We start from the raw sequence: 15,733 nt of genomic DNA on the forward strand, positions 1-15,733 counted from the left end.
AATTCAAGAGGGTATTAATACTCTTCTTTCAAGCACTATAAGTACTTGAACAAACTCTTGATTTTTCAGATATCGCTAATAATATTGCCTATTGTTGTGCTACCAAGCTGTGTGACCAAATGGATTACTCAGTGGCCTTTGTGTTTTTTGACACTTATTACACAGCTGCAGTGTAAACCCTTTGAAGTATCATCCTCTGCTTAATGTGACTGTGTCAACAACTTTCAAACAACAGGAAATTATCATGGAGTAGAGCTTGTAAATCATGCCTCTGAATTGCTGGACCACTTCACTGATGTTTAGAAATGATAAATATTATGACTAACATAAATTAACATTTTTATGGTCTGCTTTTCCTTTGGTCTGTGGTTTTCGTGCAGCATTGATGACAGGTGTAGCTAAAATGATGCTGTTGGAATGAAGGAGTAGATCCAAAATTTACAAGCGGGGGAAGAAAAGCGTACAGAGACATGCAGGGATAGTCCTTACTTCTGAGTCACTGCTGTTGAGGTGCGTTTTTGCATGAATGAATCAAAAAACATGTCAAAATGATAAATTTGAACTGCAGGAGTGTTCAACCCTGTGGTGCAGAGATAACAGAGCAAAGAGTGGGTTACATGGATTCAAGACTTGCCTAAAGTGTAGCCCCTGGTGAGGATGAGCATGGATGAGAAAATGGGATGTGGTGTACTGGAGTTTGGTTGCATTATTGGTAATGGGAGATGTGGTCTGTTTCTTTTATAAAAACCTCAGTAAATGGCTAATGAAACAGTACTATATTTAAATAAGTCAAGATAAACATGCATTTTATTTCTTTTTTCCTGTCATATATACATTTTTATCTTTTAACTTGTTGATTCTTTTAAATGATAATAACTGCAGGGTTTTTCCTTTGATTACTGGCTATTCAGTTATTCATTCTAGCATTTACAAGCACTAACTGTTTGCTGCAGTTGGAGACATAAACTGGGGTGAGTTTATGCCTACCCAGAGGGGAAAGCATAGCAGTCACACTGCAGCACTTATGGTGTGTGATGACATGCTCACTGTTACTTTTATGACTTAGTTAAAATTAGTGTAGAGTATATCATTTCACATTGGCACATCAGTTGCTGAAATATAATCAAAAAGTCTAACTATATTTTTGTCCTGTAAGGGACAAGACTTGATTTACACATGACGGAGCAGAATTAAATCTAGATGTTGATTAATTTGCTATTTTTTTTACAAATGTGTTTTTCCAAAGCTAGGTTCACAAATCCTATATCCTCAGAATATAAAATCTTTTTAGATATCACTTTCTGATCTGTGTGTAGCTCTTATTTATTGCCCCAAAATTTGGGACTTGGATGTAGCTCAAAAAATCCTGGGCTAGATGTATGTTTCCATGAACAGTGAAGTCACAAAGATGAGCCTATAGGACTTAGTTTAGCAATCCCTTATAATCTAGCTAGCTCCTGGCATCTTGAAAGGTAGTTGGTTAATCAAACTTTCCTTGGGATCATCAGATGGTCATCCTTCTTTGGTGGGAGGTCCACGACACCACCAGCATGCTCAATGACACCCCCTCTCCTTTTACCCATTCTTCTGTCAGTTGATCATCTTGCAGCTCAGTTAGGTTCCTTTTTTTCAGCCACACGCAGTTGCCGCTTCAGTCAGCAGTCAGACAGTTAATTGAACGCTAGTCAGAAGGCCTGACGGACTCCCATCTGTTGGAGAAGTCAGGTGGTCGCCTCTGCAGCCAGCCTCCACTTGAAAGACCTGTGTTCCTCAGCCTTGTTTTACAAGATATGATCACTGGGGAAAAGGTGAGCTACAGATCTGGCTTGAATTAGATTTCCCTAAGCTTTGTCAGGCAGGTCAGTTTGGTCTTTTTGTGGTCTTTGTCTTTGGTTGAGAGATGACCTTGGTGGTCCTTTCAGGTTGATCCCCACTTGCAGGATCTGGTTCTATCTCCAGGTATTGTTGCTTTTTGACAGACTTGTTTAGTAGCTGGTGAAGATGTGCTATAGTTTTGCTGATATTTTGCTTCAGGAGACATGATGGATCTCCTTCAAGCCAATGACTTAGGTTCTGTGGAATGTGAAGTACATAGTAGGCAGCAGCTATAATGACCCAAAGTCTGCCTTTTTTTGCATCCCAAAGGACCCTCCAAGATCCTTCAGTCAATCAGTCATTCAATTAATCAATCAATAAGCAATCTTTGTTTATATAGCACCACCAAAGTTATCTCAAGACACTTTACAGAGAGGGCAGGTCTAGATTGTGCTCTACGTTGTGACCTATTATAATAGACCAGTGTTAATCATTAATAGCCCTGCTCTATAGTTAGGGCTGCTTGACAGCACCTGGAAAGTGACTGAGTGCATGAGGCTGCAAGGGCTCGAAGTGGTATAGATAGGAATGGGATAGCTCTTTGTTTTGGTAGACAGCACAGCATCATGTTACTTATGATCGCAACATTGGGAATGTTTATTTTACGTTTTTTGCTTTCCTGGCAGAAATAAAACAAGCCTCACCTGTAGGCCTATTTCCTCAGAGGATGAAGGCTGTTTTATATTATATATTCTTCCAGGAAAACATTTTTTATTTGCACCATCAACGCTAATTGCACCCTCTTTTTTTGTTTACCATTTCACTCTTTTCATTTCACTTTTATAGTGTTTGCTGGCATGCTTCCCCAGGAAATCCCTGTCGTACGTCACAGTGCTATGAACTATGGGTAATTCCCTCATGCTGAGGCTGCAGATATGCCCACTCATAGAAAAGGTGCATGAAGGGCTTATAAAGTCAGCGAGAGATCCCTCCTGCACGTTACGATTTGACAGTGGGACAGCCTTGAGCCCTCACTGACTTAGCGAGACTGAGTGTGGACATTGATACTGGGCTTTTCTGTACAATGTGGAAGTCCAGCACTTTTTTTTGATGTATCAACTGACAGTTCTACCCAGCTCCTTTGGCATTTTCCTTTTCAGAGGCGAGGACCCTGTACTCGCTGCAGGCACAGCAGTTTCAACTTGCCAGGAAGTAAAGACTTGACTACCCTATCAAAGCCTTTGATGGTTTCTTCCCTCAGCTGCTCGCTCTGGCCTGCCTTTATCACATGCAGAGTGCCTCCTCCCAAAGCTCATAACTGGCAGCTCTGATACCATCGGTGTTGGCCTTCAAGTGAAGTAACTCTGATCCCAGAGTTTCTTTTTGATGATGGATTTGCTTCTGGATTTTGAACTTCATTCCTGCCCTTGTTGGAGTGAAGTATTTTCAGCAAATTCACGAATAGGAGGTGCCCAGACTGCTGGCACTTTCCTCTGACAAGCCACGTGGAAGCACAGATTATCAGCTCTGTTGCCTTGCTGAGGGCCATTGGGAGGATGGTACATCCTGCCATTACTCCTAATTTTAGCGATCACCATGAAGTAGTGTACCCTGGTTTTGTGAGAACTGGAAACGTTTGAAGTAGTTTCTGACAAGATTTGTGATGGTCTTTGCACATGTTAGATATCAAAGGCTGTCCAGAGGAGAGGATGTTGGGCAGATTCAAAGGTACTGGCTAGTTCCAGGGATAAGACACACAGATCTTTTTATTTTTTTCCTTCTGTGTCAGTGTCAGGCAGATGCCTATCATGCTTGAGTGTTTCAGTATCCAAAAAAGGCTGGTGCAGCAGCTTGAAAGGGCCAAAATGCTAACCATATAGTTCTGTTTCAGGTAATATTTCATCAGAACATTGATGCAGATCGTCCCTCTAAAGACTTTTAAGCATGGGTTCAAATCAGTTTTACCCAAGATAACTAGTCTCTCACTGACAGTAATCATGGTTCTCCCTTGCTCACTTTGCCTTGTAATATCACAATTTGACTTGTATTCTAAGTGAAAAGGCTTCCCTGACAAAAATGTAGTGTCCTTATGATCTCAATTCATAACAGAAAATGTTAAGTTTGGGAGCAGCTTTGCCCTTTAATGTCTCATACTCTGACCTTTTGTTTTCAGGCCTGTCCAATCATGTCAAGCCATGTAGCCTCACTGAGCTGATGCTGCTTTAGTTGTTCCTAGCTTATTTTATTTTACTTTATTTTTGGCTTTGGTAGTGTTGTGCAGTAATAATAACCCACATTCAGGCACGCAACTCTAATCATGCCAATACTAATTTGACATACACAAGGATAAACTCAGACACTTGTACAACCTAACATGCACACACAAGGATGAGTCATTTCTGGATGGTTAATTAGTACCATTTAAGCATGTTATGTATACCTCGCATGCATGCTTCTCTTTCCCTCTTAAATTCCTTGTTTCCTTGTCGCCCAGTGTGGATAAATATAGAAAGTTGTGCTCAGAGAGTCTCACAGTCCACCCTTTTTCTTTTCTTCTGCCTCTGCTTTTTCACACCTTTTGCGGGTAGTTTTCCTTTGATGGATGAGATGTGAGCACTGGGTTAAAAGTACATATGAGTTACTGAGAGATGCGGGAGAGAATAAGAGATTAGGGGTTTGACAGTTGTGTTATGTTATACTTTTGAGTGTGTTAATTGTGAAAGAATAGAGGGTGAAGAGGTGGAACATGTTGAGAGGGACAGAACAGAGTGTGCAGGATGTAGACTGTAACTTCTAGACTCACATATCTGCAGAAAAAAAAAATGTTTTTCTTCATTTTAAAGTGAAATACTTGTTGTGGATAAAAAAAATGGTAAATTCCTCATTAAGTACTTCTTAAAAAACTATGGTAGCCATTTCAAGCCCCCATGCTACTTTGGTTCATAATGTAGCCATCCGGCCAAAACCTCCTATCTCCATTTTTTCCCATAAATCAGCGATGTTGTCACCCTGTTTTACTTCTGTCAGTGGGACCATTCAGTCTTAACTTGTAAAAACACAAACTGTGTTTTCCCTTCCCTGAGAGGTGGTGATTTTGGAGATGGGAGGTTATAACCTGACTGCAGCAATTTGTAAGTGGCAGTGGAAAATGTAGAAAAAGCCTGGGTTGGGTGATGATTAATACATCTGTGTTTAGCCACTATGATCACTGCTGTCATAGCTCTGTAACAGCTGTGCCAATCAGAGAGCTGTGTGACAACAGCGGCTTAACAAATGTAAAATACGCTTCCTCAGGAAATTATGCCACTCTGCAGATAAACTCACATTGAGGCATCATATCCTAAATGTGACTCAGCACAGCTTGGAGTGTACTACATTTCAAGAATGAAACATGAACTGCTCTGAAAATTTGCAAAGAAAGTTGAAAAGGAGGTCATGACGCACAGGATTTATAGAGGCTCAGTTATTCAATGTCTCCCCAAAAGGAGAAACAAATCTGAATATTGATTAATGTGGATTGTATAAAGCTGTGTGTGGTTATTATGCAGCAGCCAGGTGTCACTTGCATGTTATCTAATCAGGCTAATCAGCTTTGATGGTTTTGCATAATAGCAATCAACTCTATCATCAGTTCTGTGGTTGCAGATGTATCAACATATCAATCCTGCTGCCTTCTGTTGGCTGCAGAGATATAATAGAGAACAGCACAGCAGTTAAACAGGTGCTGTCAGAATCTCTCAAAATTATTTAGATGATCTACTGTTTGTATTTCAAAAACACCAGTCATTGTTGTAGGTACAAAAACGATTTGCTTTGTCATAAAATGGCCTTTGTCTAACATAAACAAGTGTGTAAATTCACACAAGCATGTAAACCTCCCTGAAAAGGGAGGAGATTTAGAGCCTGGCTGGTTGTAATTATCCTAATAGTTGTAGTGAAGTGAAAGGGTTTGATTTAAATGCTATGCTTGGCTCATGGTTGATTAATGTAGGATCTTTTTAAATAATATAACAAAGAGTACAGTCTAGACCTGTACTCTTTGTGAAGTGTCTTGAGATTACATTTGTTTGTGTGATAGTAAAAATCGGTTGATTGTTTTTGTAATTAATTGATTGTGTGTTCTTACATGTGTTTGTTTGAGATACTTCTTGATTTGTATTTAGAACGTGATATTAACTTTTTTTCTCCAGCCAGCTAGCTAGTAGCTGGCTGTAGTGGCTAGTAGCTAGTAGTTTCCCAAAGTAACTTGCAACTCTGTATTTTCACTAGACAAAATTTTGTTGTTGGGAACTATGTTTTATATGAATAAAATTGTTTATGGTAGCTAAAATTCTCTTGAACTAGATTAACAACCCTTTAAAATTCACAAAGATTCTCATTTTCAGTAAAAAGAGTACTGTCTTGAATACATCAATCACTTGTAAGTTTCTCCCAAATAACAGCCATAACTACAAATTGTGTAAGCTTCTTGGTTTTATAAATATTATTAGGACCAATACTAACATATTAGTCACTCCTTATTTTACTCTTTTCATACCTGTACAAAGGTGGTTTAAGTTGTTATTTATTTTTGAGGAACATATTAAAGATGCGCTAAACTAACAGGTTTAAAAGCACCTGCATGCAGAGTAAAGTCAGTGAGTCAGCCTTGGTCCTGCACTGCTCTGGCCTCCTGATAGCCATCATCCAGGCCTGTGCCAGACCCATGCCCTATCTCTCCAGGTATCCTCCCAGTGGACCCCTCCATGATGCATGTGGGCACCCCAGGTGTCTGGACCAGCCCACCAAGTGAAGCTGACATTCCTGTTTCAAGCAGCTGACCCTTTCCATTCCTGATCACATAAAAATTTTACACATGGTCTAATGCTGGACCGAAAGATTCTGACTTTTGGCCACATGCTCAGATACTACCACACTTTCTTGCTCAGCGAACCCACACCTGCGGTTCTCAGCCTCGCAGTCAATGGATTACACTGCAAAGGCAGGTGAACTGCGCTACAACTTCCATGCTTTCACTGTTCCCAGAAACAGATTTGATCGCACCATCCAAGGCATCCCCAAATGTCTGGATCTTTGTTTTGGCCCAGGAGACTTACATTCCCAATGCTTCAGCCTCCTCACTTAGCAAGCTAAGAGGCCCCACAAGGACATCTACAAGGATCACAGCAACACCAGCAAAGTCTAGATCGGTGATCTTGACATCCCCAAATGACACTCCACAGTTTTCTGCCTCTGTTATCCATCCCGTTATCCAGTCCATACAGGTACTGAAGAGCATAGGGGCTATAAGACACATCTGCTTAAACCCAGAATCAACTGGGAAGAAGTCAGAGGTAGAGCCACCAAACTTCACAGCACCCTCTGTACCATAATATAGGGCAGACATCAGCTGGATGAGGGAATGTGGGATCCCGTGGAGCTCCAGAATTCTCCAGAGGTCATGTCTACTTACTGATTCAAATGCCTTCCAAAAGTCAACATAGGCTGCAAGCAGCCCTCTTTTGAACTCCAAAAACCGTTCAGTGAGGACCTGAAATGCTAGAATGTGGCCTACCATAGACCTTGTAGGTGCAAAGCCTGACTGTTCAGACAGGGATCATGTTCAGCACTATCAGTGAAAAGACCTTGCCTGGCACTGAGAAAAGTGCAGTACCCCTATAGTTGTAACATTCTCATACATCACCCTTTCCCTTCCAGATTGGGACAACATTGGCCCTCTTCCTGTTGATAGGGAGGATGCCTGTTTTCCATACAGAGCAGATGAGAGCATGCAACCACAGGAGGAAGGTTTCACAAGCAGGTGGACCCGTAACCTGACTGTTTTAAATCACATAGCATGTACAAACAACCTATGTGATTTGTGGTCATTGTATGTTGGAAAGAACATTCAGCAGAGATGCACAGAAAGAGCTAATTAACTTTGCAAGTGACTCCAATAACTAAGCAAATGTCCTCTGCAATTAAGGCCTCTTTTGTATCATTTATATGGTGTGTTTATGAGGCGTTCATGAGAGCTGTAGTATTATAGTGTTACAATGCAATTAGTGTATTACTTCAGATGCCTTCTGAGATGACTGAAAGATATGCAAAATTCAACAAGCCAAAGTGGCCCATGGGAATGATTGTGTCACATGCCACTGCTGAAATCCACCCACATTTGGCAGTTTGTGGGTGTTAATGTCATGGGGAGGATGCTGATAGTAGCTGATTAAAAAAATCCTGCAACTTGACATTGTGGCAGAATCAGAGGGACCCATTTCCACTCGAAGTATTGACTGTACTCTTTGCTTCCTTGGAGTGAGCAAAACCTTAAAAAACTAAAATGAAAATGAAGTATTGTGAAAAATGAGGAAAATTACAGACACTTCTCAGCAGTGTTGCATGGCAGAGTATACACTTCAGTAAGAAGCTTTTTCTTCACTAAACACTGAAACAGATTAGCTCTCCAGCTGTGGGCTTACATTTCCATCTAGAGTAAAAGGTATTCTTTGAAAAATGCCAACTCATGTAGCCACACTCCAAATGCTTAATCACTTGTGTTTTATTTGGTACATAGTGAGAGTTCAGACCTTGCAATCTGCCTTTTCAGATAAAATACATCACAAGGCTCTCGGCTTTTTAACAATCAGAGGATTAAATTAAAAAAGTATAAAATTGCCTGTTCAGTAGAAGCAGCAAAGCGCTAACACTGCTAAGTGAGGAGCTTCGGCTCTTATTCATCCCTTGAATAAAAGCGCTGGACTATTGGTGCAGGTTTTAGGTGTCTGTACAAACTGATATTTAAGTCATGCCATGAAAAAAACCTACCATGCATTTTGATGTAGATTCTTGAACTGCTTTAATGATATTTTATCATCACACAGAATACTCATAAATTATCTGAAGCTAATTAAATAAAAGTTGTTAAATGATAATATTTTCCTGCCAGTCATGGACAACCACAATGGGAAACTTTCAGCATGTGACTCAGCTGAAAGCTTCAAATAAAATTAAAGTGTATGCTTCTTCATCCGTGTATAATCCATCCAAGTAGAGTTGTTAAAGCTATTGTTAATTAGATACACCGACTTTGAATGGAGGTCAAGGGCCAACATTAAATCTGCCCAATGTTTTGGTGTAGTCAAGCAGTAAAGAATTGTATATAATTTGTGGTTGGCTTAAGTGTGCATAACTGTTTCTGTGTTAGTGTAGGGGCAAAACTTTCCCTTACCAATTAGCCATTGCACAGCTGGCCTATCTCTGTCTCATTTGCTCCTTGGTGGGTTTCAGTTGAACAATAATCTGCTTTAGACTGTCTTACTGCCTTGGAGCTCTCTAGTCATCAATATCAATACTGGAGTCTTTCAAAAGCACATGCATACAGCCATGCAGGCCACAGCTAAAATGATCCCTCCAAGAAAAGGAAGAATCTGATTCCAAACACAAGTCATTAGTCTGCTTCTCTCTCACACTAAGCTCTGTTGATGTATGGTCGTGTGATGAGTTGTGGCACGATGACGTTTTATGTCTTTGAAGTAGGCGAAGCCCCGAAAATATTCTTCTTATGTAACTGTCCCTGTTGCAGGGCCACACGAGGCTGTGGTAGGCAAAGCGCAAGGGTGGCGGGTATGCTTCCGAATGTGTGTGCGTGTGAATACAGTATTTAAGCACTCATCTGTACTTGCTTGTTGGTCTGCGTGTTTGAGAGACAGCTTATGCTCTGTCCTCTGTGAATTATGCAGACCAGGATGAGGGTGCAGGGCGGGGAAGATCCGGCTTTTACACAGCTTTTGAATTAGAAGAGTCAAAACACCCGGCTGAAAACATAACAAACATGAAACGGAATGGGAGGGAGAGGATGAGAGTGGAGTGGCTAAAGAGAGAAAGACTGGAGGGATGAAGACAGGAAGTAAGATGGAGAGAAGGGTTTAGGATGAGGGGGAAGGGTTAAGGAAAGGGATTTCATTGAAACCACTACAAGAGGAAGGAACATGGGGGAATAAGGGAGTATTGAGCTCTGGGGTTTAAAGGGTTTATGATATTTTTAGGGCAAAACCACAGAAAGCAAGCAGGAATTAGACAGAAATTCCTTTAAAAGTGTGATTGTAAAATCTATCTACAGTACTTATTCTTGTTCATAATCTTAACAGCAGCTGTTAATTATAGTAACAGCCTGTGAAAAGGAAAGCATGAGCCATTTTCACACATAAACCAAAACCTCAAAAAGCAACAGACACATATGTTGGTACCACTGGTTGGGCTGGTTGTTTTTGGAATAGGTGTATTGATTTATAAAGCATTACTTTATCATTAAAGCATTAAATATCTTGAAAACAGAGTCAAAACACAACAAATCTTTATACTACTTAAGGTGCAGCTCGGGGCTTTGTGTTCTTATTACTGCATCAAGTATTGCTTATGTTTTTCTTATTTATGTGTTTGCTATGCTCTTCCTGCTTTACATTCTGTACTTTTTCTGTATTTTTCATCCCTCTTGCCATTTATCCACCTCTGTTTCTGCTGCTCCCACCTGTTTTCCTCTGCAGGTATCGGCCAGGGAGTGCCGGTTGTGGCTCTGATCGTGGAGGGTGGCCCTAATGTGATCTCCATAGTACTGGAGTACCTCAGGGACACACCTCCGGTCCCTGTGGTGGTGTGTGATGGCAGCGGCAGAGCCTCAGACATCTTGGCCTTTGGGCATAAATACTCTGAGGAGGGAGGGTAGGTGCTCACATCATGTCTCAACATGCTGTAATCTAAAGACAAACACTAATACAAATGCTTTTTGTATATTTAGTTAAACTGAGGTTTTATTCTTCATAGAATGACTGCTTATTTAATTTTCTGATCATATTTCTCTATTAAGTTTAGTTTAAGACCATATAGTTTAAAAAAATGTGGCTTTAAGATTTAAACGTCAAGCAACTGATATTTACCTCAGCCAAGGAGGTTATGTGATCGGGTGGCTTTGTTCGTTTGTTGGTTTGTTAGCAACATAACTCAAAATGTCATGGACGGATTTTTGTGAAATTTTCAGGAAATGTCACAAATGGCATAAGGAAGAACTGATTAGGTTTTGGGACTGATCCAGATCACCGTCTGGATCCAGGAATTTTTTTAAAGGATTCTTTACTATTGGGGGAGATAGGGCAAATGGCGGAGGTCTGCGCTGTTACCACTTTACACCAGGAGATGGCGGACATGAGTAACTTTAATCCTAGCAGCATGTTTTTGGGTGTGTTTCTATTCAAAGTTTTGGAGTTTATAGAGTTTGAAAGACGCATGCCCGTTCGAGGAGACGAGTCGGAGCATAACAGAGAGAAAGACAGTGAATTGTAGTGAGAATACTCACAATGCTTGGAGGAATAGAGGACTATTCACCCTCTGCCATGACTTTCAGTCATCCGGTGAGACCATGGGAGCTTCCACCATGACTTTCACTTGTACCGAAGCCAATGCTTTGCCTCACCGTGTCTCCACCCCACCAGGGGAGGGAGTAATCGGCGAATTAGATTTTGGGAGTGATCTGGATCACCGTCTGGATCCAGGAATGTTTTTAAAAGATTCTTCACTATTGGGAGATAGGGCTAATGGTGGAGGTCTGTGCTTTCTGAGTGCTTTTCTAGTTACTTTTGCATTACTTTGGTTCTATATGGCATAGAAATATAGTTTACCTCAGAAGATGCACAGTGAATTTGAATTTTTTCTGTACTATAAACAGGTTTCAGCTAAAGGTAAACGCACAGCATCACATCTCACCAAGGACTCAGCTATACCTGCACTCAGGGCTCCAGTCAACCTTGGTTTCACTTACTGACAAACAAATCTAATTTGCCAGCTTCCTCCTAACCATTACCCTCTCCCTACCTCTGCGTGACCCCCTCCCTGACACTCTTCTTTTTTTTCCTGCACCTCCCTGTCTCTGCAGCATTATTAACGAGTCTCTGAGAGACCAGTTGCTGGTGACCATCCAGAAGACTTTCACCTACAGCCGCACACAGGCTCAACATCTGTTCATCATCCTCATGGAGTGCATGAAGAAGAAGGAGCTGGTGAGTTTCTTTTATTCATGTGGACAAACACCGTCACATATTTGTAAGGGAATTAAGCGGGAGTTAGTGCACCAATGATCCAAACTGTTGCTCACTTTAAACCATGTTTTTGACCATTTTGTACTATACCCGTACATGCAAACATTTTCTTTAAATTCTGTAAATTCATGCAACATCTTCCTGCATTATGAGTGTGAGGCTAAAGGGAATTTAATATTTTATATTTGATTCCTGCAATCTCACACAAGTATTCAGGCCTTGTTTCACTATTTTGGACTTTAAACAAGCGAAACATTGCTTTAAAGACACCTTTAGCAGGTAGACCAGTTGCTGTACTACTCACATGATACTCAGCCAAGCCATTCCAGCACACAGCTGACTGTAAACACCTGACAGTAGCAACTCTGACACAGGGAGGAGGAGGAGGAGTTATTTAGTGAATAACTCTGCTCTGTTCTGGTCATAAAGTTGGTAGTAACAAGCAAAAAAACAGGACTCTGTTTATGTTTTTTACCTTCACATATGTGTTTAATGGTTCCCAGAGGTTACGGTTCGGTTTGTACCTCAGTTTAAGGGTCACAGTTTGGTATGGGTGCAGCTCATCGATTAAAAAAAAAGAAAATATCCCAGATTTATAATTCTAGATATCCCAAACTTATTATTTCCTTGTTTTACTAATGCAAGTGCGGCTAGTACTTTTTTTACATGTTAAAAAAATAAACATTTAAATCAGTTATCAATACTTTGTCCCATCTAGTGTTACTAAGAACGATAAATGATTATTAATACAGCCTGTGATGTGTAAAACGTAAGATAAGAAAAGAGCCCAATATCTCATGATTTTAAAAATGAAAAATAAATGCAACATGATATGCAAATTAAGATATGTGCTTTTTAGAGCAATGTATCATACATGTGTCTGATATTTATAAACCCTCTCTGCTTTCACATCTGGAGGCGTTTTAAAAACAGTGTGGAGATCAGGAGAGGGAGAAAAGGGCAGCGGGTCTCGCTGCTCTGCCTCTCTTGCAGCGAGAGCCGTGAGGCAACTTCTCTTCTTCGTATGTTTTGATATGCCAGCTTCTTCCTCTTTTCATTGGTGGTTTAATAGCGGTTAGCAAGCACTTATCAGCATTGCTGCCACCAAGAGTGATAGATAATACTGTCACATTTGTTTTGTTTTTCTCTTTTTAATGGTTCAGATGTATTGGTCGGTGACTACCTGCACCAAACTGTTGTGAATTCAAAAACAATTTCATGCCTACTGCCACAAAATCATTGTGTTAAGCACTTTTTATTTGCCCGCCCCAGTGGCTGGTAGGTTGTGCAAATTCGCCTGATACTGCTCAAAAATACCCGTATTTGTCCGATGGTAGTTGCTTATTTCCCACCCTGCTGTAAACTATGCACTGCTACATTACCAAGAGGAGGAGGGAGTGTTTATCCAAATGTTTGTATATGTACTCATAACTGGTCTATGTGGTATTGGTGCACCCCTAATACTTGTCCATGCACATTTATGTTAGCTGACAAAGGAAAAGCAAACATCCATGCATTCACGAAATATTTTGGCACAGAAAGACCAATAGACAGGCGCACATAATGCTTATGTACAAACTCAGCGTTAGCCCACATTAAGTCTCATACAGAAGTATCTAAATTAACTTGAATGATGGTTGTAGTGTAGAAAAAATACCAGAAAGTAGTTATATGTGCAAGATGAACAAATTAGATTTGTCAAATAAAGGGCAGCATGAAACTTTCATTAAAGCAATTATTAGGCCATCTTTTATACATGACATATAATGCTAAGTGGATGTAAATGTATTCATATGACGTTTGAGACCAAAATGGCCTCCACCTCCAGGGCCTGGACCCTTTTGACAGTGTTCAAGTCAAGACTGATGTCATCTCAAGTACGGCTGTCACACACATTCGGCTCCCCTGAGGAAGAGTCTCAGTCCCTTTAGAACGCTGTCAGTCACATGAAACCGACCTCCTATTAATGCTGTTAAAGGATGGCTGTGGAGAGCTGATGTGTGTTAATGTGTCAGAGCGTGTCTGCGGCTTTCTGACACAGTAGCAGAGGGCATGATGCTTTCTTACCTCTGCCATTTTAGTGTATAACAATTGTGCACAGAAGCAGTGCATACTTGTTCTTGTAACACACACATACATTTGCTGTAAATCTATACAGCATCCACTGTGCTGCAGACAAGCAACTTGCAGCTTAAACTTTGTCATAGTTCTGCAGCATTACAAACTCATTTACCACTTGGGTGCTCTCGCCTCAACTCACTTATAGTGCACAGTGACTTTAGTAAGGTAAAGCATTATTTGCAGGATCGATGACAGCTTGTACTGCAGGCTTTCACTGGCACACTTACCCACACATACCTGAGCCTCACCTATCTGGACTTTAATGTGAAACTGAAACCTAAATACAGTTTATCTTCTTTGAGACTCTTTTTACTCACTGGTTCTGCAGGTACTTATGTTGTGATAGCATCCCCTGTTTATTAGATGATGTTAGTTAATCATCTCATTTTTTGCCCCAGCCATTATGGCGATCAAAGACACAGATTCATACCTAAAAAAATCGCAGACATCACACAAAAACATGCACATGCACACATAACATGCGTAGCATTTTGCAGGCAGCCTGGCATCAGTCATGGCTGTGCAGCGTGTAAGTGGATTGATTGCATCCTCAGTGGGGTTCCAGTGGCTGACTGACGCTCACACTGATGGATCTTCTGAGCACAATACACCACAGCAGAACAATGGGCTGTGAATCATTCAGCAGGAGCAGCTGTGGAGGCCAGATAATCTGATGCTTGCTCTGTCTTTCTCTGACATATTGAAACCGAGCACTGTAAATGAATTTTAGAAAATAAAAAAAAAATACAGTCAACCCAAATTATTTTGCATAAACATTTTGGAATCAAACAGGCTATTAAGGTTTTTTTCTGATGATACATTTGTCAAATGTACTTCATGAGCACAAATTGTTAAATATGTTGTTTGATGTATTTGTACAAGAAAAGAAATCCCTATTTCTATAACCTTCAGACTGCATAGAATGTCTCCAACTTCCATGACATGCAATTCAGTGAAGTGCAGTCCGCCTCCTTAAAAATAACTACCAAAAAAAACTTCTCAGTGGACACATCTTGAGACTCAAAGCTGACGTTGATTATAGTTTTTGGACAAAGAGAGAGGGATGATTGTGTTACTTCTGTGCTGTCTAGCACCTCTCTCTCTCCCTCTCTTGGGTGGGGTGATCACACCACACAATCAGACATGGATTGAAGTGTGTAATGTATGTGTGTGAGGCTGGAGAGTAGTAACTGCAGGAGAAGAGACAAATGAGCTAAACAGAGAGGCGCCTTTTCCCACTGACAGCCAAAGAAAAGCTTTGATTCAAACATATTTCCCCATGTACTTATCCGTTTAAAAAAAGAGAATAAAGCCAGTGTACAGTACAATCTGTCACTGAGTTTGATAAGAACTGAAGCACTGTAAGAATTTAATTTTAGACCTACGTTAAAATTAGGTAATTTCATGTTGGCCTTAATATAAGACAGCCATAATTACACACCCCCCCCCCCCCCCACCCCCACCCTTCCCTCCTACCTCAATGGTTCCCTTATTTTTGTTACTCTGAGTTTCTATCGGCGCAACAGATAAGCTGATGAAAATCTACAATCAAGATTTTTCAGTCATTCTGAATAATGATAAGCATCGAGAAGTTGATTCAGTTTCTGTATGGCTGCCTTTTTAAGCCATTAAAAGTTTTTCCTTTGGCTTGACAAGTCTGTTGCCTCTTCAGTTGTACTTTATCAGTAATAGTACAGCGATAGTTTGCTTTAGTGATTGGGGACTTC

General features: G+C 40.6%; 1 protein-coding gene across 3 annotated transcripts in view; it reads left to right on the top strand.

Annotated features, from left to right (window-relative positions):
* Window positions 1-15,733, top strand: part of trpm3 (transient receptor potential cation channel, subfamily M, member 3) — a 221,716-nt gene that overhangs the window by 139,585 nt on the left and 66,398 nt on the right. For all 3 annotated transcript variants that reach the window (XM_041787645.1, XM_041787643.1, XM_041787644.1), the window contains exons 7-8: window positions 10,341-10,515; window positions 11,723-11,846. In XM_041787645.1, coding sequence (XP_041643579.1) covers window positions 10,341-10,515; window positions 11,723-11,846 — 299 coding nt within the window. The remainder of the gene's footprint in view (window positions 1-10,340; window positions 10,516-11,722; window positions 11,847-15,733) is intronic.

The sequence above is a fragment of the Cheilinus undulatus genome, linkage group 5 (genome assembly GCF_018320785.1).
Source record: "Cheilinus undulatus linkage group 5, ASM1832078v1, whole genome shotgun sequence".
Lineage (NCBI taxonomy): Eukaryota > Metazoa > Chordata > Actinopteri > Labriformes > Labridae > Cheilinus > Cheilinus undulatus.